This window comes from Botrytis fragariae (genome assembly GCF_013461495.1).
Source record: "Botrytis fragariae strain BVB16 chromosome Unknown tig00000075, whole genome shotgun sequence".
In the NCBI taxonomy this organism is placed as follows: Eukaryota; Fungi; Ascomycota; class Leotiomycetes; order Helotiales; family Sclerotiniaceae; genus Botrytis; species Botrytis fragariae.
This window is the reverse complement of record NW_023500995.1, coordinates 431,263-456,623: the sequence shown is the minus strand read 5'-3', so window position 1 is coordinate 456,623 and position 25,361 is coordinate 431,263. Positions and strand designations below refer to the sequence as shown.

At 43.0% G+C, this 25,361-nt stretch overlaps 6 protein-coding genes across 6 annotated transcripts; 4 read left to right on the top strand and 2 right to left on the bottom strand.

Moving 5' to 3' along the window:
• Positions 1 to 422: 422 nt before the first annotated feature.
• Positions 423 to 986, top strand: Bfra_005631 (putative 40s ribosomal protein s17 protein; the record flags this gene model as incomplete). Its single annotated transcript, XM_037336011.1, has 3 exons — positions 423 to 569; positions 635 to 832; positions 888 to 986. The coding sequence occupies 3 exons, from the start codon at positions 423 to 425 to the stop codon at positions 984 to 986; spliced, it is 444 nt and encodes a 147-aa protein (XP_037191221.1).
• Positions 987 to 1,613: 627 nt separating this feature from the next.
• Bfra_005630 (putative duf408 domain protein) lies at positions 1,614 to 2,546 on the bottom strand (the record flags this gene model as incomplete). The annotated part of the gene is made up of 1 exon (XM_037336010.1): positions 1,614 to 2,546. The coding sequence occupies one exon, from the start codon at positions 2,544 to 2,546 to the stop codon at positions 1,614 to 1,616; it is 933 nt and encodes a 310-aa protein (XP_037191220.1).
• Positions 2,547 to 3,812: 1,266 nt separating this feature from the next.
• Bfra_005629 (putative sh3 domain-containing protein) lies at positions 3,813 to 7,411 on the top strand (the record flags this gene model as incomplete). Its single annotated transcript, XM_037336009.1, has 3 exons — positions 3,813 to 5,496; positions 5,550 to 5,639; positions 5,676 to 7,411. 3 exons carry the CDS (start codon positions 3,813 to 3,815, stop codon positions 7,409 to 7,411), a joined length of 3,510 nt encoding a protein of 1,169 aa, XP_037191219.1.
• Positions 7,412 to 8,753: 1,342 nt separating this feature from the next.
• Positions 8,754 to 10,108, top strand: Bfra_005628 (putative pepsin b-like protein; the record flags this gene model as incomplete). The annotated part of the gene is made up of 2 exons (XM_037336008.1): positions 8,754 to 8,951; positions 9,122 to 10,108. 2 exons carry the CDS (start codon positions 8,754 to 8,756, stop codon positions 10,106 to 10,108), a joined length of 1,185 nt encoding a protein of 394 aa, XP_037191218.1.
• A 578-nt stretch (positions 10,109 to 10,686) lies between these two features.
• Positions 10,687 to 12,102, bottom strand: Bfra_005627 (uncharacterized protein; the record flags this gene model as incomplete). The annotated part of the gene is made up of 1 exon (XM_037336007.1): positions 10,687 to 12,102. One exon carries the CDS (start codon positions 12,100 to 12,102, stop codon positions 10,687 to 10,689), a length of 1,416 nt encoding a protein of 471 aa, XP_037191217.1.
• An 8,489-nt stretch (positions 12,103 to 20,591) lies between these two features.
• Bfra_005626 (uncharacterized protein) lies at positions 20,592 to 22,174 on the top strand (the record flags this gene model as incomplete). The annotated part of the gene is made up of 2 exons (XM_037336006.1): positions 20,592 to 21,736; positions 21,802 to 22,174. 2 exons carry the CDS (start codon positions 20,592 to 20,594, stop codon positions 22,172 to 22,174), a joined length of 1,518 nt encoding a protein of 505 aa, XP_037191216.1.
• Between the last annotated feature and the right edge of the window lie 3,187 nt (positions 22,175 to 25,361).

Genomic DNA, 25,361 nt, shown 5'->3' with positions numbered 1-25,361 from the left:
CAAATGTTGTTCTGGCCGGATTGTCTATTTGTAGGAAGGAAAATAGGTGAAACTGATCATGCCTATAACACTTTCAATAAATCGATTAGTTCTTTCGAGTATCACATAAAATAGAATACTTGAATGTCATCGAGATAAACAAGAGCCGATAGCCATTTGAGTCTTTCTATATTTAAATGTTAAATTTGTGGTTGATTTAACATTCAATTGATTCAAAAGATAGTAACAAAGATTTTTTGGGGATTTTCTCCTGCGAACAGGTTATTGACAGTCACGTGAATAAAAAAGACACTAGTGCACCAGCTAGCGAGACATTGACAACTTTTCCCACACAAAAGAATTTTGAAGATTGTATACCTCTCAATCGACAACCGCAAAAACTTTCGACAACCACCACATACAACCCCCTCAATACCGTAATCATGGGTCGCGTTCGTACCAAGACTGTTAAGAAGTCCGCCAAGGTCATTATCGAGAGATATTACCCAAAGTTGACTCTCGATTTCGAGACCAACAAGAGAATCTGTGATGAGATCGCCATCATTGCTTCCAAGAGACTCCGCAACAAGGTAAATTGACACCCGCAATCGAAGGGGATGGGAAAACGACAGATTTCTAACAATTGATGAAATAGATTGCCGGTTACACCACCCATTTGATGAAGCGTATTCAACGTGGACCAGTCCGTGGTATCTCCTTCAAGCTCCAAGAAGAGGAGAGAGAACGTAAGGATCAATACGTTCCCGAGGTTTCTGCTCTCGATGTTTCCAGCACTGAGAGCGGACAACTCGAGGTCGATGTCGAGACAAAGGATCTCCTCAAGTCCCTTGGTGTATGTATTTCGCGCAATTCGAAATTAATTTCCACGTCTAATCATTTGATTACAGTTCGATTCTATCCCATGCAACGTCACCCCAGTCACTCAAGCACAAACCACCGAGCGTGGACCAAGACGATTCGGCGACAGACCTGCCCGCAGAGAATAAATTTATGCATTTACAAAGGGTATGGGGGATTTTATTGGGAAGCACATGGATCTGATGGCTACTGGCGTATAAAGGACGGACAGGAAGTGTATACAGATCAATGTGAGAGAATTCCTCCCAAAACCAGGTGTCGCCCGTGATTCTCTCTTTATGAGAGATGAGGCTTGATTGCCATCCTTCGGGAAAACCTTTCGCTTTTCGTGAATTTGATGATCTTCTAATGATGTATGCTGTGAGCTTGATGCATGCGGCCGACATATCAACAGCTCGAGCTACGGTCTCTACACGGGACTTCTCCCGATGTGTACTTCTCTGCAACTCCATGCGGAACCTTCTGTGATCATAACATTACGACCTTTTCGTTCAAGTCTAGTGCACCCAGCCGCAAGTGTATTTACAGAACGCGTTGAGGATTTGATATTGCCATCGTTCCTATCTGACGGTAAGTTGTGCGTGAATGATGATAGTGTACGGTATAGTCCCAGGTCAGTCGATTTGCGGTTGAAATTCGAGGTGCACCAGTAAGAATTGATTCATTGGTTAATCTATGTCATTGAATGTGACGGACGTGGGGTATCATATTTTTACTCCTTCCTGCCATGAACTCCATAACTCCAAGTAATGCAATCATATTTTCCAGTCTGTATCCATCTCTGTATCGTCATCATCTTCCCCAAACAAATCTCCATAATTGTTGCCATGATTAAATGTAGATGTATGACCTTCTAGATCCAAATGTAATGTATCCATCCTATCAGCAAGTTCATTCGAGTCGAATGTCGGTGGCTTGACATCACTCTGTTTGACTTCTTTCTCAACTATCGAGAAATTCGAGACATGTTTTGATGAACCTTGACCAGTCTCTCCCCTCTCTAAAGCAAGGTTTCCAAATTTCCTCTGCTTGTCTTGGGCTTCCTGCTTGTTCAAGTCCAGATTCTCGATTCCGTCCATAACCAAATCTTCCTCTGTCTTAGGTTCATCCAGTAGGTCTATATTCGTAGCAGAACTGTCGCCACTCCTTTCCCAAGCCGGACATTCACTCAATTGAACGCGAACATATAAAGCTCTCCTGGCACACGTATCCGAGCACCATTTCTCCGCATCTTCTTTCTTCGCAATCCTAAAATCCTTTGCCTTCCCTGACATCCCCAGTAACCTCCACTGCCCACCTTTATTGTCCCGCGGCCGCGGATTGGCACACAAGGTATACCCGCACCGACTATCGAGATTGCGTTCGAGAATTAGGGCATCGTAGTCACTGGGTTGAAAGGGTCGAAGCATCTCTTTGAAGGTGCGGGCGTCGGATGGTGAGGGGTTCGAGGCATCGTGGGGTGGAGATGCGAGCGGGAAATCAATCAGTGATTCGGTGGAGGAGAGGATCTCGAGCTCGATTTCTTTCCGTTCTTGGATGAGGCGCGCGTGGTAGAGGGCGACTTCGCGGTCGCGCTCGGCTTTGGTGGGTGAGGGGTTGGTGGTGGTGGTGGTGGTGGAGGTGGAGGGGTAGGAGGAGGAGGAAGCGGTCTTTTTTAATATTGATTTGGGTTTTTGGAGGGTGGACATGGTTGTGTTTTTGAGTTTGTTTTCGTTTCGATTTTGTTGTCCTCTTCTTAGGTTGTGGATGGGTAGGTATTTGATGTATAGGTTGGAATAGATTTGATTTGATTTGATTTGAGCCGAGTCGAGTTGATTTGATTGATAAGATTGATGGTTGGTTTTCTTAATCCGTGGATCTATTAAAGTACGGTATTCCATTCACTTTGTTCCGTTGAAGAGTAATCACCTAGTAACCTTACAGCCGACAGCCTAAAATATAGATAGCTGTATATGGCATGGCATTAGTCTCCAGTGCCTGAGCTCACCTGCAGTTGAGGAAAGAGAAGGATGGAATGATTGATTGGAGGGGGAATTGATCATTACCTGGGTACTACTGTTTCTTCATTAGTTGTCTGTTTCTTACATGATCATGAGCGCGAGTACATCGTTTGAGCTTCAAATCCATGAACCGGTGAACTGGTGAACCGACAAATCGACAAATCCCAAAGAAACCCTGGTACCTCTGGTTCAGCCACTCTTGACCACTCACAATTATACCCTGTGCCTCAAAGTGCCACATCCACATTCATCAAAGTGCTCCTCAGCAAATCTGTGAATAACCTGGAATCACTTGCAAGCTTTCCTTTGCCCACCAGATCATGCAACCGCAACTACCGATGGTCTTATAGGTAGAAAGCCCCAAAGGAAAAAGGCCAGTCCGCAAAGCACCACAAATCAATTCGCATCCCTAGGTACCTAGCATATGTATGCCCGCCCACCTTACTCTACAAGCCTTCCATCATTATAAGGTCTCCCTCCTCCAATAAATTACTAGTCAATGATACCTACCTACATACGCACTTGTTTACCTAAGTAATCAATACTTAATATTTAGTTTATTTCAAGGAATCTCAATGCTCTTGGTAAGTTAACAATGCTGTATATGTTGACAACTTTCAAGATATATCCCGTCTATGACTTCGTTTCATTCATGCGCTGACGTAGACTAGTAGCAGAGTTTAGATACAAACACCGCCCCGCCTCTTTTCAAAAGATTCCCGACATTTTCCTCTTTCCTACAGACTACTCGCTTTCAATTACGGTAAATATCACAAAAGAAAACTTGTGCAATTGCGTTTCCACCTTTCAAACTTTCATTCCTTCGAATCCACCGCTAGATTGTTACGAACATCATCCGTCACAAAACCGGACTTCGGTGGTTGGTAACTAGTTGGGACCGAGTTACAGTATCAACAATAACTTTGAACCACAACATTTACCTTTACCCTCAATATGTCCATCCCACCATTCAAGGTGAAGGCTATCTTTGAATATACTTCACCGCATGATGACGATCTCCACTTTCCGAATGGTCAAATCATTACGGTGACGGAGGAAGAAGATGCGGATTGGTATGCGGGAGAATATGTTGATGCTTCAGGAGTCAAGCAAGAAGGTATTTTTCCACGAAATTTTGTGGAAAAGTATGAGCCTACCGCACCTCCAAGACCTACGCGTGTCAATCGACCAAAGAAGGAACCCGAACCAGCTTCTCCTGTGGTCGCTTCCGAGCCAGTAAGAGAACCAGAACCTCAGCCGGAAATCGAAACACAGCCTGAAGAGGTTCCTGAAGCTCCTGTGGTACAAGAAAGACAACCTCCTCCTCCTCCTCAACCAGCTCCACAAGCTAAACCTCCAAAACCTGCATCTCCACCTCCGGCACCAGCAGCTACAAAACCACCTCCAAGTCAAAAGCCAAGTTCTCCTCCTGTTAGTGAAAAACCAAGCGGTGGGTCATTTAGAGATCGTATTGCAGCATTCAACAAGGCTGCACCTCCTCCAGCTCCATTCAAGCCCGCAGGTTTCAGTTCTGGAGGCTCGAATAATTTCATCAAAAAGCCATTTGTTGCCCCACCTCCAAGAAAGGATGCTTATATTCCCACACCGCGCGAACCCCCGCCACCAAAGATATACAGACGCGAGGAAGATCCCGAGATTGCAGCAAAGGAGAGTGAGAATCAAGAACAAGCTGAACGGGCAGGATTGGCGCCTACTTCTCCAAATAACAATGATGAAGAGGAACAACCTAAACCAACGAGTCTCAAGGAACGCATCGCACTTTTGCAAAAACAACAAATGGAACAAGCTTCTAGACATGCGGATGCAGCGCAGAAAAAAGAGAAGCCTAAGCGCCCACCCAAGAAGAGAACAGAATCTCATGAAGTCACAGAAGAGGGAGAGACTGCTAGCTTAGAACGACCGGATACGGGGGATAGGCCTGGAAAGATGTCAATGGATTCTGTTAGGGAAGAAGAAGGTGTGCCACGACGAACGAAATCTTCTCGGGGACCTATTCCATCGATTGAGGATGGAAATGAAGCGGATATGTCAGGGGCAGCCGAAACTGCCGAAGAATTGGAAGATACCGGAAAGGATGATAGCGACGACAAACCTAAAGTCAACCCCCCTCAACCTCCTGTTCGTGCGCCAGCAGCCCCAATCGTAGAACCAGATGTTGGTGAGGAAGAAGGCGCCGTTGAAGAACCTTCGCCAGTGGAAGCAGGAGAGGAAGAGGAGGAAGAGGAAGACGATATTGACCCCGAAGTAAGACGCAAAGAAGAATTACGTGCTCGAATGGCAAAAATGAGTGGTGGTATGGGCATGCATGGAATGTTTGGCGGTGGAATGCCAATGGCAGCTCCTCTTCCACCAAAGAAGAAGAAGCCATCCTTGCCACTTCCAAAACGTGGAAGCACTGCTGGGTCAGACGCGATAGTTTCCCCAATCGCTAGCGCGCCACCCGTACCAATGATTCCTCTTCCTGGTATGTCTCGAGTTCGAAGTCCGGATGAAGTCGAGAAACAGGAGGAGACTGAGGAAGAGAAGCGACCAGTCTCATCAGCGCGTCCTGCTGATGTAGTACCGGATGTTGAGGATGTTGTACCTGAGAAGGAAGAAGAATCAGCACCTCCACCGGGTAAATATTTCGATCTAATAGTGTGATTATTAGAAGACTAATATTTTTTGTAGTTCCAACTCATGATGGTGGCGCACCACCCCCAGCTCCGACCGGACGACCAGCTCCTCCACCTATTCCAATTGATTGTAAGTCATCTATAAGTGAATCCAATCAATCCGATATACTTACAATATTAGCTCGACCAGTTCCAGCTCCTCCTGCAGAGATTTTGTCACCAGGCGCTGGTTATGAGTCTGATGATGAAATGGCTGAGCAAACACGGAAGATAGCATTGGCTGAACCTCCTCAAGCTCCCCCTCGACCTTCTGAGGCACCAGGTTCTCCACGATCACCAGCTAGTAAGAGAGCTTCATACTTTAGTTCTGAACAATCGCCGCAATCTCCAAATACGCCTGGCAGACGTGCCAGTAGAGTGCCACCTATCCCGCTTGGTATCCCTACCCCAGCTCAAACTCGAGCTCCTCCACCACCTCCACCTGGGGCACCATTGAGCAGATCTTCAACAGGTGATCAAAACGTCATTCCCCACTTGAATCCACCACCACCACCTGTGGATGATGGAAAGGAGGATGATTATGAAGGTGATTATGATACTGATATCGCTTCCGCGGTACCACATAAAGATGCTTTGAAGCACACCAAAGAAGCAAGTGTTGATGATACGGCTCTTCGATCTCCAATTGCTTCTCCAACTTTTGCTCCTCCACTTCCTCCACCTACAGCTCCAGCTCCAGCTCCAGCTCCAAAAGCTATTCCACCACCATTGCCATCACAACCACCACCTCGTCCATCAGCAGAGGTTCCCAGAGTTGCTCCACCAGCTCCACCGCCGCCACCACCTGGGAGAGCTCCAGCTCCATGGGAACCTGAGAACAATGAATATGATCCTTACAACTATGCACCAACGACAACAGCTGCTCCAGTTCACGTTGCTCCAGCTACACCAAAAATGGAACCTGTTGAAGATGATTTATACTCAGCTTCTCCGCCAAGATCATTTGCTTCGCCTAAACAAGGTCGAGCTCCAGCTCCACCCCCAAATAAGCCTTCAATAAAACAATCTCTGGATCTTAATCGTGCGGCTGTTACTGGTGGTGTAAGAAGATCTATGGATTTAAACAGAATGTCTATGGATTCAGGGTTTATGGCCAATGATGTTGATTTGGGAATCGGTAGTCAATGGTGGATTGTCAAGAAAAGTCTTCCCCCTGTTTTCCAGGCTCGAAAAGACATTTTGACTGAATCGGAAGATACATCATCAATTTCTGATACGAATCAACCTGTTGTCACAAGAGAACTTTTTGTCTTATTTCATGATTACTCTCAAACGATTATCGCAGCTCAATACAATCCAAAGGATCCTTCTGATTGTCAACTTGAACAAAAACATGAAGGGCCACCTGCTCGTTTACGTCAAGACCAATTGGAAGAAGCTCATGAACGCTTTGGTAAGCGTGTCATTGAAGCAGTGACTGTTAGACAAAATACTATTGTTGGTGATGGTACACCTCAAGGATTAATTCTCGAATTACTGAAACCATTAGCTGGTGTACTTATGCCAGTAGGTACTCGAGCATATGGTGCTCTTGTCTATAGTAACATGGCCAATGCATCGACTCAACAATTCGATGAGATCCGAGCAGGTGATATTGTTACACTGAGAAATACAAGATTTCAAGGTAAACATGGATCAATGCATACGAAATATACAGCAGAAGTTGGCAAACCCGATCATATGGGTGTAGTAGCCGAATGGGATGGTACGAAGAAAAAGTTAAGGGCGTGGGAACAAGGAAGAGAGAGTAAGAAGGTTAAGTTGGAGAGCTTTAAGTTGGATGATTTGAGAAGTGGTGAAGTAAAGATTTGGAGGGTTATGCCGAGAAGTTGGGTGGGTTGGGGAGAGGGGAATTAAGTTGTGAGGGGTTGTGGGTAGGTGTTGGTGGTTAGATTGTGGGAGTAAGGGGAGGAGGGGGTATGAAGCGATATTAGGATGGGTGAATCGATGAAGCTTTTGACACTGTGAGCATTGTGATATGCCAGCGGAGATTGAGATGGCACGAGATGAGTTGATGAAAAGATAGTCAATTATAGCGGGTTTTGTGTGTGTATACGTGTATACAGTTAGTTTATTAGGCAGGCATAGCATGATTGATTCATTAAAAATCTACATTTCTTTTTTTTGTAATCTCTGAAATTCAACCCATCCCTCAGTTCAGTAATGCTCTTATTATATATATATCATGTACCTGGGTACATATGATGTACATCAATCAATGATCGTGTGCACAAAAACAAGCTTTACAGTTCCACAAGAACACTGGTTTTTTTATTACCCCTGACTATAAACAAGCATGCCAATCAATCTACGGAGTATTATCGCGCCACCCGATCGGGCTAAGAGGGGGTGAAACAGTAGTGCTTGGGTTCATCTCTACCTTTTATGCTGATCTTAATCTTTGGATTTTTATTTTTGGACTTTGGGGGGTGGGTAGATGGGAGGAATTTATGAGGGGGTTTAGGTTTGGGTTTGGGGGTTGTGTTGTAGATTTTTCATTGAGGAAAGGATGGGAATGGGAACTTGGGGAAGGGGAGGTAGGGAAGGAAGGGTTGAGGTATGATGGATGGGTGGATGGGTGGATGGATATATCTGATAAGTACTGGGGATTGTATCGGTGTCGGTATAGGAAGGTAGATAGATGGTGAGTGTGGAATAATGTGTACTGGAATGGGGTTATGTTACAGTCACATCGTATTCGGTACTGATATATATGTATGTATGTATGTACTTTGTATGTATGTGTGCGTAGATAAGTTAAGTTACGTTAAATACCGATATGAACTATCCATACACACCTTGAAGAATTGGGTGAACTGAGGCAATGATAATAGGAATGGACGTACTCCGTATATTTCCCTGATTTTGACCTCGTATTGTCCCCGCTTGATTTGGAAATTATATTATATCATTGCATATCATGTCATGGTACGAAGATTGGAAGGGTGAGTATAGCAAGCGCATGTCATATGCACGGCTTTCTATATTAAGTATATTAAGTATCTGAGATATATGGATATCTGGGTACACTAAGGGTAGAGTGTACACACACACACATATATATATGTATGTATCGATTGATGGATTATCATTTTCTTTTGATATAATTTTTGATTTTTGGTTACTGATTGTAGGGCTCGATTTTCGGATTATCTCTTTTTTCCTGTTTCTCCTCCTTTGGAAATTTTAACAACATAGAATGAAAACAGCATCATTAGCAAGCCTGGTGGCTTTGAATACCATCACGCATGCACAGACAGATGCGATTTCAATGCCAATTCGTATCCTGTATGGACCGTTGAGTAAAGTCACTACACCTGTTTTGGTGGGGAGTGGCAATGAAGAGATTGGGCAGAGTATTGAGGTGGTGGTTGATTATGGGAGTGCGGATTTTTGGGTATGTGATTTGTTTTTTATTTTGGAGATTTTTGGAGGGGGGCGGGATTGGGGTTTTGTGGTTTGGGGTTTGGGTTTTGAGGAGAGGAGGAAAATAGAAGGTGGAAGATATCTAAATGAGAGGGGGATGGAGAGAAAATAAGGAAAAAACAAAAACTAACAGAACACAAGGTCTTCGCTCCAAACGCAACCGTAAACTACGGATCCCAATACCTCGGGTTCACCGGTGCGTGCAACACCAGTCCTTCCTACTACTACCATCTCGACAACGTCACCCTCGCCAACTTCACCGGATCCTATTCCTACGGCGGGAATTCCAAAATCCTCGAGGCCACCCACTCCGTAAACGATACTCTGTATTTCTCTTCCAGCCCCGCTATTCCTAATATCGAAATCGCGCTCGTCTCTTCCGGAATCGTGCGTCAGTATGTTCCCGACGGACAGCCCTGTCCAGAGCTCTCCTACGACTACGGTATCATGGGCCTCTGTCCCTCAACCTCCAACGACAATGGTCCCAATCTCAAAACTAATCTCCTGAACCAAGGACGCATTTCCGCATCCGTGGCTTCGATGTATTTCTCGCCTCCGCCGGCCGATGCATCAATCACCTATAATTTCACCGGAACCCTCCTCCTGGGTGCGCTCCCTCCCGCGGATTCCTATACCGGGGAACTCATCCCCGTGCCTATCACGACGCCGGTGGACGGAAGCGGATATTATGTTTCTCAACCCGTTATCTCGCATGCGAATACTTCCATCCCAACCGATTACCCCACCGAGACATGTCTCGTCGACTCCGGCTCCCTATCTCTCACTCTCCCATACGCAAGTAACAACACTGCGTTTTTCGCCAGCACAGGATTTCAAGATTACGAAAATATCATCGTGTATCCCTCGAACTGTGAAGATATACCCCGCGATCTGAAGCTCGATTTTGAGTTTGCGGGATCGGGAAATGCATCTGTGAGTGTGAGTGTGCCGTATAGGTATTTGGCGCGGGGATCGTCGGGTCCGGGGGGTGTGACGCCCGAGGGAATGTGTGTGATGAGTGTGGCGATGGGGAGTGGGTGTACGTTTGGGGCGCCGTGGTTTTTGGGCGCGAGCGTGGGGGCGGATGATGGGGAGAAGGTGGTGTGGATGGCGCAGGGGGTTTTGTAGTGGATGGGTGAGGATGTGGGTGAGGTAGCGGAAAAGACGGTTAGGAGATGAGAGGCGAGGGATGTGATGGAGAAGACATAGGGTAGAGGAAGATGAGAATGCAGATTGAGAGGAAAGGTTTCCCTTCGGGTATAAATGCAAAATTTTAATTTAAATCTAATAGATGTTGCTAGGTGCTCTTTAATTGGGGATGGAATTCTAGTTGATGGGTGTTAAAGTCTTCGCTTGTATGTACATGTACATAATCTTCCTTGATTTATGTATACTAAGGCTCCACTGACTCTACGAGAGTTTTAAGGCCAGAGGGCGGTGGAGGTGGAAGTAGATTGTTTAGAAAGAGAATAAAATACTTTCCATATCCTTCACACGATTATATTTCGAGCGTAGCGAGCTAAAGGGGGTTTGGGGGCTTGCCCCCATAATCTCCATGCAGATGAAATCTGCGCGTGAATATTTATAATTTACAATACATTTAAACAGGATACTTATAATGATGTCTAAGAGTCATTTGAATTCTTTTTAAAATGTACATCTGCAACATAATATACACATTTCATTTACTCGATCGATTTCGATTTCTAAAATCCACTCAATCCGTATCCTTCACCACTACCATTTTGTCTCGTGAACGTCTTCCCCGCTGGTAAATAATTTCTCTGTAGTGGTTCTGGAATCTCGTCTACTTTTCCTTCTTTCACTGCCACGGCATCTTTATCCGCTGGAATTACTGAAAGTACAATCTTTCCTTTTGCATCAATATATGCATGTTTAGGTTCGACCCACGTTTTACTACCTCCATATTTCTGCGGCTCGACAAATAGTAATCCGGCGACTTGATCGTGGGATTTAGGATTACTACTTCCAAGAGGTTTAACATCGAATTGAATGAATCCTGATGGAATATCCGTAACCACACCTCCTACACCAAGTACTGGAGGAGCACCTGATGCATTCTTGGGCATGACGATGCGGGCTTCAACAGGAGGAGCATGGGCTTGTGGTCCATAGAGCGCATGGTTGTATGTCCAGCTGTTATTACGCGAATAGGATAACCCAGCACTAGGATGTGTTTTAGGAGGTCCGGATTCGGCATATGGAGAGCTGGATACGACCTCGACGGCCTTGGGTCGACGGAGAGAAATTAATTCATCGTAAATCTCTGTTTCGTCTTGGGCTCGGGGAGCAGGAGAAGGAGCAAGATCGAGGAAGGCGCGGATTTGGAGATTCAGGGTGGAGATGTCGTATCGTAGATGGCGGATGTAAGTTGATAATTGTTCTTCCGTAACATCCTCCACAGAAGTGGTTTTGAAATCTCCCAACCCTTCATCATTTTGAACTGCCTTCTTTCTCGCTTCATTCGTCAGAGATGCAGCACACGATTCCTTTAAAAATTGTCTGAATTCCGATTTTCTCCTTCCCACCTCCTTCGCTACATATTCTTGAAATTCGCCCTCGGTCAAACCCGCTAACCATGGACCTGAAAACTTCCAGCGCGTGTCGTCTTTTCCCTGTCCATTGATTCCCGCCTGGATACTTGAATTTCGAACCGTCGTATCAATGCTATCATCAAAAACACTTCTATGTTTAGGAATATTCTGATCGCGGGTCGCAGAGACGGATTTACTGAGTCGAGGTGTCGAAATGGGAATATTCATTTCCTGCCATTTTTGTAATGTGAGACTGTGGTCTGCCGCGGAACCAAACTCGGTGACGTGCTCAAAGGTATCGATAGCTTCGACGCGGATAATGGGCGTGGAGGTGCGGGTGGTGGCTCGTAGAGGGAGGGGTCGTTTGAATCCCCAATCACCTTTTGCGAGGGAGGATGGCGGGGTGCTAATAGATTGATGGATTGGATGGGGGAGGGTCGCGGTATCGGAATCGAAGGTTGCTTGGGAAGAGAGGGTACCGGTTGGTCGGGGGAGAGGATTAGGAATCGCGAAGACTCGGGAGGCTCGTAGCAGTGCCCCGCCGGGCGACATACGAGTTGATGCCATGATTGAAAATTCGAGCTCTTTTGAGCCCTGAAATGGGTTCTTGCAATATTCGATTTATCACTCCTTGTAAACAGATCTTCTCCTATATCTGGACCTGCTCCCCTTGAATAATGTAGATGTTGTGCGTGGGAAGCAATGGCACATTCAAAAGTTATAATTATGGCGGGACAAAATAATTGAGGTTCGAGATAATTTTTGGGATGGCGCTAGTCTGTTTTGAGAATTTGATGATTTCTAGAACCATGAATGAAGATTTGAATAAAACTTATTATTAAATCAATGAAATTATATTTCTCTCTATTTCTTAAGTTATATACTAACCTGGCTTTAATAATTACCATTTTTCGAGTTTTAAGGCTTTTAATAGATACATAAAAGACGTGATACGTCGATATAAATTAGAGGGTTGAATCTTGAATATGCGCATTCACATATAACTCAACGTCAGAGCAACAAAATGAGCAAAATTTTACCTCGATGCATTGCTTCAATTTATACAGAGTTTGATTTAGAAGGAGTATCTCTTAACCCATCAGCTTTTGAATTCTTATTTACCACATATTAAATCATTCTACATTCTATTCACGTAAACCACAACAACATCAATCATACAAAACTATCCCTCTATGTCCCTCCTCATAAACTAGACTGAACCAATCCAACTCAAAACCAGCAACAAAAATCATCATGCCATATCATACAGCCTAATCTCAACCTCATCATCTTCAAAACCCATCAGTTCAATCATCATCTTTATGGGGGCAAGCCCCCAAACCCCCATAGCTCGCTGCGCTCGAAGATTTCATGTATAATACCCCCCCTTCCCTTCGTCTTCCTCCAGTCAAAATAAGCGATCAATCTCGCAAACTCCTAGAAGATCAGAAAACGATCATTTCCGATTCTTGATGAGAATTTTCCATTATTAATCTATCTTAATCCCTTTCTTCTTCCTCGATATTTTGAATATTCATTCACATCCATTCAACTTAAACCCGCACCATGATCCGAGTTTACATCACTCTCCATCTCCAAAATCATGCTTTAGAAATAAAGCTCTATTTTCTAGTCTTTACACACCACGCCTATTCATCCACACAACTACCTTCTGAGTTCCACTCCAACCAAACACTGAGGAAAGATACTCAAATACAGATAAACCTCTCCAGTATATCCATCATAACACTAGCATATTCAGCATCAAAAACCAACTCGCTCACCCACAACATACATCCATTCATTCTCTCCCCTGGACAACAAATCATATGAACAATTATCCAAAATAACATAACATCAAATAAATTTCACATCGATTGATATTCTCGGCTTTGATATATCAGAATGTATATATCATGTATTCCCTACATACCTCTAGCTCAAAATAGATACCCAATTTAGCCACTCGTCTCCTTCTAAGCATCTGAAGCCTTCTCAAGCGCCTTGAGACGGATTCCTGAAAAGATATCTCCCAAGTTTAGCGAGCTGTTTTTCTCATATCAGTACCTAATCTAACCGATCCAGTACATTCACAGGTATAAACTCAAAGACTTCTCGAACCATCCTATCCCACACTTTCCTGTTTTTTCCCTTACTCCCCTATTTACCTACCAAAAAGACATCAGATCACAGACCCCCTGCCCTCTTTCCCAAAAGATACCTTAATTCTCATTCTTTCTACATCTTTCTCGTTTCTCATCTCCCATATTTCTATCTCTCGAGTAGGAATCGAAATACCTCTCTCCCGTCTTTCAACCTAATCATTCATTAAGCGTCCACCTTACGGGCCCTCCCCCGTGTTTCGTATGACCTCGCCGTTGTTGACGGCACAGTGCGCATACCTTAATATCATTCTCCCTCCACTCCATCCCGTCCCATCCCGCCTTTTCCCAGGAATAAAACAAAGTAACAAGCTCCCTCCACAAACTCCTCAATCATAATCCCTTAACAATCCCCTTCATCAACCCACTCCCACCATCAACGTTGAGTCCTCAAAATCGAGCAAGTAATCAAGAATGACGTTCATCCTCCATACAAACCAAACCCTTCTTCCCTTCCCTTCCTGCCCCTCCCATCAAATGTCTACCCACTATCAATAGAAAAGAAAAGCCAGGTCTCACCCATTCCATCCTATCATATCCCATTCTATCCCATTTCATTTCATTCCATTCCATTCCGTTCCATCTCAAAAATCATCGCCCGCCCAAACATTATACTATATCATGCTGCACTACACATGGATATCCCATCTCATTCCCCAAACCCCCTAATCCAATCCACGAAACACAACACAACACACCAAACACAACGAGATGAAAAGAAATGAAAAGAGATCCGAAGAAGAAAAGGAAAATGAGCAGTGAGAATCACTGAATACTGAGACACCATGCTACAGTATACCATCCCATCTCAAATAAAAGGAATCAAACGAAAGAAATGTACATCCAAAGTCCCGATTTCCAATTCCAATCTCAAACATCAAGGAGCTCAACCCTTCGGAAACCGCAAAAAAGAAAGTGAAAAAGAAACCCACAGCTCATTAATCTGAAAAAGATGAATAATTATGAATTACCTAGTAAACAAAATAACAAGAAGAAACCTATCGCCCCCCCTCCTCACCTCTTTTCCCAATTCTCCATTCCCGCCCCCGATTTCCCTCTTCAACTCCCCCTCCCCTTCTTCCTCCCTGATTTATTCACATCCCTAGCACAGCATAGCACAATACAGCACAGGCGATAAAATAATCCGACACATGATATACAAAAGCCTGATAGTCTGACAGATGACATATGACATACGACATACGACAATCTGATAGTCTGACACAGCAATAACAAAAACCATCAAAAACAATGACGTCTCCAGATTATCTATCATTCCATCGAGATCATCATACACACACATATGATATGAGCGCATACATACCTAGGTAAGCGCATACACAAGCGCATAAGCACACACATGCACACAAATCCATGGAGATCATCGACAATCTAGTAAGTTAAGTTGAGTTAAGTTGAGTTAAGTTGAGTAGCGCTTACCTACAACAATCTGCTCACTCACCTCATCTTATCTCACCTAACCTGCACTGCATTTACCGTAGTCAAGTTTCAAAATCTCAAGTTTCAATTCTTTCCTTTCCTTCCCTTCCCTCCCTCTCCCATTTCATAAAAATCACTCGGAATAAGTAATCTTTGAAAATCTTCGAAAATCCTCAGAAATTGTATCGCATCGCATCGTATTGCATCAAGGGGGGAGAAAAGAAAATAAGTATCAAGAGAACCAAAAAAGCATCAAGTGAAAAATTAACTTCATGCTAAACTGAAATTCTCCCCTGAAATCCGCACCCATATCCCACTTCGATATTCGAAGCCCGATAATCAATTTCAAAACTCTGAAACGAATTCGCATCATTGTGATTCATCCCATCGCATCACCTCGTATCATATCACATCACAACGCATTATCTAACGTCGAACATACATACATACATACACATCAAACCTCCAACACATCTCTCTCCACAATCCGCACACCCTAAAAAATTCCCCTCTGAAAGTAAAAAGAAAAGTCAATGACACTTCCACAACATGACATAACATAACACAATACAATACAATAAATATAGTACACTTCTCAAGATAGCACTCGTCGATCTAATCTAATCTAATCTGATGCAATTTCATCTAGTCCGATCCTACCTAGATACATACATACAGATACGCTATACAATACAAAACCCCAAGATCAACATCCCCATCCCCACCCCGAGTAATCCACCTCCCTCGGGAATAATTCTTCAGACGTACTGCACATCGCATCGCATCACATCACATTCTTAAATCCCCGAGTAGAATATGTATGCGATATGTATGTATGTATGCGGCATACTCTGTAGATTATGATGTATGTATGTAGATCTCATGTCGCAACTTGTAACTTGTCACTAAACTAACAGTAACCGCATGTCAAGAAATCACATGCTCGCTCAATCTCCGATCTATTACTGTACGTAGCATTCTACTAGAATTTTATGTACACTGTACACTGGATACAGATTCAGCTTGTTTCATGTGGATAGATAGACAGAAAGAAAATTGTGAGGGTTTCCACGAGTGATAATTTTATATAGGGCAATGTAGTATATTTTCTACATTTATATGTGGGGGTGTCTACTTCTTGAATGCCTAAAGGTAGTGTTGCGAAGAAGAGAGATGATATTATGTGAGATGATATGATAGGATAATGACTTTACTTTACTAGCGTGTCGGGTAAAGAGCCTCCTTCTGATATATTGGATCAAACGTGTATGTTGGGTTATAGATCCTGATGAAAAATCTTACCCGCCCTTCGGAAGGATGGATTCCTTCCTCATGGGGGTAGGTGGGATGAAAGTTCCGGAAGAACTGTGCCACTTGCTTGCTTTCTTGATAACGATTTGGTTATCAGTGATCACAACATATGATATAATCCATGAGATGACATTACCCACGAGAGAAGAACTTCGATCGACAATCCTTCTCAATATCATAAGCAAAACCAATTTCTCCTGTTCCTCCAATATTGTGGTTCGCTGTACGAAATACCCCGCATCCAAAACCCAAATTGATCACTCTCGCATGACTAGTCAGAATTTTTTGTTTGGGCGAACCATGGCAAATACCATCATTATGGACAGTTTGAGGCCATTTAATGGGCCAGTTTCGGTAATTCCTCATAGGTGTGGCACAAAAGAAAAGGGCAGCTGCATAGGATGCATAAGATCTGGTCGCCTTTTTCCTTCGGTGAGACATGTGGGAGACCGAGAACGTGGCACTGATTGGAGTGGTCGTGAAGCACAAAAACCTGCTCAAAGAAAGATTATTCGCTTTTCATCCAAACTTCGATCATCGATGGATGAAGATTTTTTTGCAAACCTCTCAGACCTTAGCTTTCCGAGAAAAAGCGACACAGCCCAAGAAATTGGGCAAACCAAGACAAATTTGATTGATCTTCTTCACTTCGTAAATTCGTACACTTGATAACGAGTCACATGAAAGTAATAAATATAGCAACTATTCAAGAACAGAACACAAATGGTAAACTGCCACACTTGCAAGCCTTGCATGACCGTTGTCATACATACGTACGGCGGAACCGAAGATAGGTGGAGAGATATCAATTTGCCCTGCTTTCCGCCATATGTCACGATGAGTGAAAATAGATAAGTCTCGATCGTTTTATTTTTGCCCCATAACTTTATCGGCCTCGTGTCTTTCTTAGACAGACAGAGTATACGAAACAATCATGGCTCAGATGAAACGTAAAACGTATACATTTCCATAGAAGATGGGCCATATGAAGGTTTGATGGAGTAAAAGATAGGCATATCAATTGCTGATAGGAAATCATTGGAGGAAAACTTGTACGAAATATAGAAAAAGCTGTAGGGCAGAAAAAATGGAGTAGATTGAGTGGAGTGACTGGTCTTGCATAAAAAGGCGCGTGAAAGGCTTTGGAAAGAAATTTAACCAATAACCATTGTTGAGGGTAACTGAATCACACTTTGGGTCAGCACAACCTTGAGGCAAGCCTTCCTTTGGGATACTAATCAACTCAGCTTATAATGGATGTTGCTATTCGTATTGAGGCTGATTATCTTGGTACTCTTCTGTACATAGGTAGGGATAGTCATTGATTGGAGTAACCTAATATTTCCAGACGATCCGCCTCAATGACAACAATGACAAGTAGGGTAGGATAGTAAGATGGATAGATGAAAATTCCATCGGGCATCGAATATTCTCTTGGAGACTTTTGCAGGGCAGGACGGAACGAACCTGGCCGGGTCGCTTGGGTCGTTCATGATAAAGGTTTGATAGAATCATTTACAGGATAGTATACATGTAGAACTTGTGACGTCCAGTCAATTCAATTGAAAATGGTGACTAAGGTTTGCAGGTTGCAGTTGTGGCTGTGTAACAATATCGAGGGCGAATCGAAGGAAAGAGCAATGGGAAAAATCATTCGAATAGAATTTTAATGGTTGGTGGTTGATGGTTGATGGTTGCAGGTTGATGGCGACAGGTTGAATAGTCGGTCCACTAGGCCTAGTCGGAGTCCTCGTCCTTGTCCACCGCCAAAGGAATTTATTTAATCGAGCTGTGCGAGCTGTGCGCGATGGAGGTGGAGGTGGAGGTGTAGGCCTAAACCCGAGTCTCATGTAACCTGTTCGAAGGGTTCATGTGGATTCATATGGATTCAATATGGATTCATTATGGATCCATATGGTAAAAACAGATGAGTAACAATCAGCTACCACTTTTGAGTTGTGCATCGGATCGTAGTAATCGTACAGCTAGCTAGTTACCTAGGTAGGTAAGCGATTGCTATATTGTATATGTCATCGTGCACGCCAAAACTGCCACGAAGGAATTGTCGGTGGATGGTGGTGGATGGTGGTGGAGGGTGGAGAGAATTAGATGGGAATGTTCGAAAAAGAATCGGTAAGAAGTTGGATTGGCAATCATTATGAGTGGTCGAGGTGGCTTAAAAGAGAACTCCGGATGGTCCTACTGTGCTCTGGTTCAAACTGGGATAAATTCCTTGGGTAATGATTAACCTTGATTTACTCGAGGATTCCCATAAACCACCTAGAGATGTTTATGGCCGAGTGTGATGGTAATGTGATAATCATATTGGATCAATATAAAAAGGTATACCTACATGTAATGGTAGTTTTAGATCAATATCAAAAATATACCCAGATACGATAGTCGCGCTAGATCAATATAAAAACATAGACCTTACCTACATGTGATAATAGTCTCCGATCAACATCGGAAGACACACCCAGAAATGTACCTAGCCATGTGCCTAGATGTCAATCCATAATGTGATGAGTGCTTGGATAATGTTAGTTTATGCTTTGATTGATGTTGATTCATTGGTTCACGGTGGAAGTGCCCAGATGATACTCCGACACTCTTGTCCTATCGGAAACCATCGCGCTGCTCTTCAACACAACATATCAAGGATGGATGAGAAAGATGGGAAACATGGGAAAGACGGAAAGACTGAAAGAGACGAAGGAGTACGAAGGAGCGAGAAGTTTCAACCTTTCTTAATGCCCCAACAATGCCCCGGTAGTCCTTGGAGAGAATGATTAGCTATGGGTTGCTTGCTCGTGGATACAACCTTTACTCTGATGGCTCGATCTAGACATTTGGGGAATGGTTTTGATTGGAAAGGAGATATGATAATCTATAGAATAATACTCGTAGAACATAGAAGAAGGATGAGTAAGAATTGAAACTTCCATGTAAGATTTTATCCACAGGGGTAAAATGGTAAAGAGTGAAAGGAATTCTTGAATTTGCCTGTCTCGACTCTCGACTCTCGATTCTCGAATTCTCTCTTTGCTAGTCGTGTCTCTCAACTCCCAAGTCTCTCCATCTATTCCTTAATTCCTTCATCCCGCCCAATTCTATCGTGTTCCATTGATTCTTTCCTGTGCCTCTCGCCTCACTACCTCTGTCTCTCTCTCTCTGCCTCACAGTCACATCGACCCAACCACCACCAGAAATCAAAGGCTTTCCCGCTCAAAACCGCCCAGCCCACGCCTTATTAGGATTTGATTCCTGCCCCCATATATAATACAAACATATCCAAGGACATATATAACACAGACACCTAGCTCCTACCTCTTAGGTCCTGGGTACATACGACTATACTTGCCGCACGAAGCAATAATAAATCATAAACTTGATTAAACATCAAAAAGAAGAAAAAATATCTCCACCGCTGGTTCCACCGTTCCACCGTTCCACTTTCTTGACTTCATCCATCTAATCACTCCACACTTTCGCAAATCCCATAGTCATCCATTATCGAAAGGTACACAAGAGGTATCCACGTTGGAATTACTTGGATTCAAGGGTATTTGTCTCCAACTGTCTCGGAAGATTTTACCCCTCTATCGGTCAAATCACATCATCAATATCAATATCAAAAACGTCTAGAAGCATCAAAACCCAGAGAGAATCCCACTTCGGAACAACAACAACAATCTTTCTCCATATTCTTCTAGAAAACCCCATCATTACCAATACAAATATCAGGAATTGATCAAGGATTATATTAATGCCAAATCATACATCAATTTCGAAACACCACGTTCTATACCACGTTCTGCACCACGTTATTGAATGTGTACATACACTACTGTCATGCCATGTTAATATCTACCTCCGGAATCGACCGTTTTTAATAAATTGATTATTACTTTTTCCAAGAGATTTCTTTTGGATACTATACGCCCTCAACAAGTTTTTAATACACCTCATTCACATACCTATATTCATTCAAATATACTTATTATCAATTCACTACATCGAATCTACATTGCCACCGTTTTGCTCTTGGATCATTCCACTATCAATACTATCCATACTATTCAGATACCCACTACACCAAATCTACCTTACTTTTCGCAAGCAACTCAACCCATTTTCAAAATGCCAGACTACATGCGAAGATATACCACCGATCATAGTACGAGTAGTAGAGGTTCCCGTCAGAGTGATGAATCCTCTCGAGAATCTCACAGTACAGCACCAACCTCCATATACAACAGTCCTCGACCATCAATTCATCAATATCAACCCGAGAGACCTATCTATTACCACAAAGAGTCGATAGATTTATCTCCCAGCGATATGTCACCCATAGATTATCCTCGCTCATCCCAAGAAACATATGCATCCACATCTGCATCCCAAGAAGATCTCTATGATGAACCCGAAAGCTATGATCCAGAGTACGACGTCCCGGAATATAAAACCGTGGTTGAAAGCAATCTGAGACCATCCACTGCTCAAGATTTCGCCCGATATTTCCCTTCCACAAAACGTCTCTACATTCGTCATGATGATACTTCATATGATGGAAATATGAATCTTCGCGTCGACACTGAAGATGGTCATGGGCAAGATAAAGAAATCATCCAACTCTTTCATCTGCGCATGCACGATCTCAAGAATCGCGAATTCAGTCTCCGTCGCTACGAACGCTCAAGTGGTCGCGAAGTATGTCACTCGAGTCGCAAATACGCCAAACCCACTGAGAGAAGACCTTCCGTCTTATCCCGTTCGGTCAGTAGTGCCTTTGCAAGTATACGCAAACCCAGCATTTCTCGACAAAACTCGACGACTTCGCCCACCAAACCTCCCATGGGAGGAGTTCAAAGACACGATAGCGGATACGCATCGAACTCCGAATCTGACTCGGATGTCGAAGCATTCATGGCTTCGAAAAAAGCAGCCGCCTCTTCCATCCCTACCAATACGACGAAACTCGAATTCTCAAATTATGCGCAAATCGAAGTTAAGCGTCGAGGCGCAAAATCGCAAAAGAGATATGAGTTTGAATATTGGGGATACTCGTATTCATGGAAACGAGTAGTAGAGAAAGATGGCGAGGGAAAAGCGATCTCGTATCATTTGTTCAAAGGAGATTCTGGTAATGCGGTAGCGCATATCGTGCCGGAATTGCGATCGAGAGATCAAATTCGAGAGGAGGAATTGGTGGGGGGTTGGGTCCCACCGTGTCAAATGTGGATTAGTGAGAAGAGTGTCGTGGAGAAGGTTACGGATGTTGCTGAGTAAGTTTTAATTCTCCATCCGATCAATCAAATCCAATCATCATGAATCTAACCCGTAACTCCAGCGTTATTATCTCCACGGGTCTCATAGCCCTCGTCGACGATAGCATCAAAAGACATTTCCAACCTAAACCCACTTCTTCTCATCCCAATTCTCACTCCAACTCCTACACCACATCCACATCCCCATACACAAGCACACCCACACCCTCCCATCCTAATACCCACTCCCAAGCTCTCTCCTCCCGCTCTTCACCCCGCACCCTCCCTCTCCCTCCCCTAAACATGAATCTCGAATTTGTCGGTCCCCGCGCTATGGTCGAACACATGTTCAAAAGACGCAACTCGGGGAGCTCGAGTAAATCGAAAGAACACGAGGAGAAGAGAAAACATTCGCCGTTGAGATATGCACAAGGTGCGGGGTTTGGGAGAGTATGATGAAGGAAAATATGATATCGACAGTTTTTATAAATACAGATGCAAATGCGAATGCGAATACAGATTTGGGAATCACAGTACCGGCCCGGGGTTTAAGTTTCTGGGTGGGCTCTTGGGATTGGGTTTGGTTTGATTTGGTTTGGGTTTGGGTTTATTTTCTTTGATTGGGGGGTTGGGGATGGGGATTAGGATCGGTTGTGGATGTTTTTGTTTTCTTTTTCTTTCAAATATACTTTTCATGGAGGATTTATGATTATGATTATGATGATTTGGATTTGGTTTTGGTTATTGGATTGAATGGATGGATATGATATGAAAGGATAGGATGGAATCTCAAGAAACGGGAACGAAAGAAACTAGTAATGATAGGATGAATAGGATAGGATAGGATAAGATACCTACTAGGTATACAGTACATATATGTATGAATGACAATATTGGATGAAGAATATGATATAACATCATGGGAATGAATGGATCATGAATGATGAATGGTGTTGGATAACTTAAATGCTTGCTTTTACTTTGATATGTTTCTCTCATCTTCTTCATAGTATGCCATCTCATCCCATCACACCTCTCACAGCAGCATGAAAAATCAAATCACAATCTACTAATAATTATAGGTAGGTAGGTAGATAGACGGGTGCCTTATATTATTTAAATTCCTAACCTAATTTGATCTATCTAATCAACTGAATCAGCTTATAAAAACCAGAATATACCTCCATCATATACCTATCTATATTATGTACCTCCCAACTCATTCACCACAGGCATTCCCAAACCCCAAAAACCATCTCAAACCCTGATCTATATCCAAAGTCATCTCCAAAAACAAAAACCAGAAAATACATTCATATACAAAGTGCAAACCCCCAGTACAAATTCCCACTTCTATTTCGGACCTATTGTTCTGTCTCCTTAGGGAGACTCTTTCCCCTTCTCATTCTTATAATTCTTGTAAGTATATCTAGGTACTTGATATAGAATCGAGATCTCATTTTCTTCCTCTTGTCTCTCTTTCTTTCATTCTTCCTTTTTTATTCTAAACATAAACACTTACTTACTCATCTTCAATTCTGATTCCAATTGAGGAATAGAATAGTTAGAATGGAGTAAAAGTAAAGAATGTAGAAGAGGATATAATTGAATTCTAGTTTCAATCTTAATCCTAATCCTAATCCTAATCCTAAACTCCAAATTCTAAACCCAAATTCTAAACTCCAAACTTTGAATCTTATATCCCATTTCATTCCATTCACCACACATCTCACTTCCTATACATAATCAAATAAGTATCTCTAGACTCTAAAGCCTGAACTCCAAACTCCAACCCTCAAACCCCAAACCCAAAACCCTCTCATCAATCAATCATAACTATAACCACAATCTAATATCCACACCCAGATCCATATCCATATCCAGTCACATCTCTATTCATCCCTATCTATCTATTCACACCTTATTTCCTTACTTCCTTACACAAATTTGAACAGTATATTTATTGTATACTCCCCCTTTCCTTTCCTTTTCCTCTTTCCTCTTTCCTTCCCCTCCTTCTCCAATCTCCAATCTCCATATATCTTCCCATATTCCACCCATCCATCATCCTACTCATTCTACCCATTCACTCAAAAACCAAAACCGAATCCAAAACCAAATCCAAATCCAAATCCAAATTATCTTTCCTTCCCCCTTCCCCCTATCCCACCTCAACTTCTCAAATCCACTCACTACCTATTCATCCCTTTGAACATCCATTCTCTATTTTCTATCATCCTTTCCCCTCCTCCCTTTCCACTTCTTCCCCTTATCCTTCATCCCTCATCTCTCCCCTCCCTTCTCATTCTTCAAAATTCCAATCCAATCCAACACAATCCAACAAACCACTCCCTCAAGCTCCCTCTCTTTCTCCCCCCTCATTCTATAAACCCCAACTCTAACCAATCCAACCCAATCCAACCCAATCCAACCCAAAACTATACCAACCTAACATCAATCCCAATCCCAATCCCAATCCTATTACTAAATCACTAATCTCAATCCCAATCCCCAAACATCACACAACGACTTGAACACTCCAATCTCAAAGTCCAATCCCAAAGTCCAAAAACCAAATCCTTCCTTTCTCATCTATCTACCTACCTACACATATACACAACTCGATCCTACCTACCTGCCTACCTGCCTGCCTACCTACCAACCTACCAACCTACCAACCTACCTACTCACTTACTCACCAAACACTTACTCACCAAACACCCAATAAACAAACAAACAAGAACCCTCACACATCAACCTAGATATCTATCCGAACACAAATAAACCACTTCAGCTCAAAAGCTACAAAACAAGCTCTTTCGAACAGCCCCCTTATTAAAGTAAAGGCCGATCCTCTGGAGGTGAGCTAGCTCTTTAGACAAACTACCATGGAGATATGGAGGACCTACACTTGACTTGGTAGGTGCGACACCTTGTGTGTCCTTCTCAAATCAATAACAATAACAATAACAATAACCATGTCAAAAGTCAAAAGTCAAAAGTCAAATAAATGATAAAGAATATATAAAAATGCATTATGTATCTGAGTTCTCTTCCTCTTCTTCCTCTTCTTCCTCTTCTTCCCCCTCCCCATCCCCCCTTCTCCCGCCTTCATCCCTTGAATCCACTATTTGATCCATCCACCATCCACCCTCCACCCTCCATCATCCATCCTACCCCGATTCCGCATTCCCACTTCCCCTCCCCTCCCCTCCCATCTCAACAACTACCAAACGAATATATAGCGATTGAAGAAACACACATCCATAAATATGCACGCCTACAGCCCATAAAAATCAGTAAAAATCCACTCTACCAAATTTCACTCTCCATTTCACACCCTTTCCACATCCATCCCCATTCACATCCCCAATAAAAATCAAAAAGAGGAAGAAGACAACTCTCACAAAATAAGCTATCATTATCATTGCCATTGCTAGTGTATCATAATAAACCTAAAATCCTCAAACCCGATGATCAGAAGAGAAAAACACAATACTAAAATCGCAAAAGATATTTTTTATAACGCTCAATCAACACAATCCTATTTCACTCCCACCAAAATGAATCCCACGTAACCCAATGTAGTAAAATCACCTCGATTCATTCCAATCAAACTCCCACTCCTCCATTCCTTCAAAAT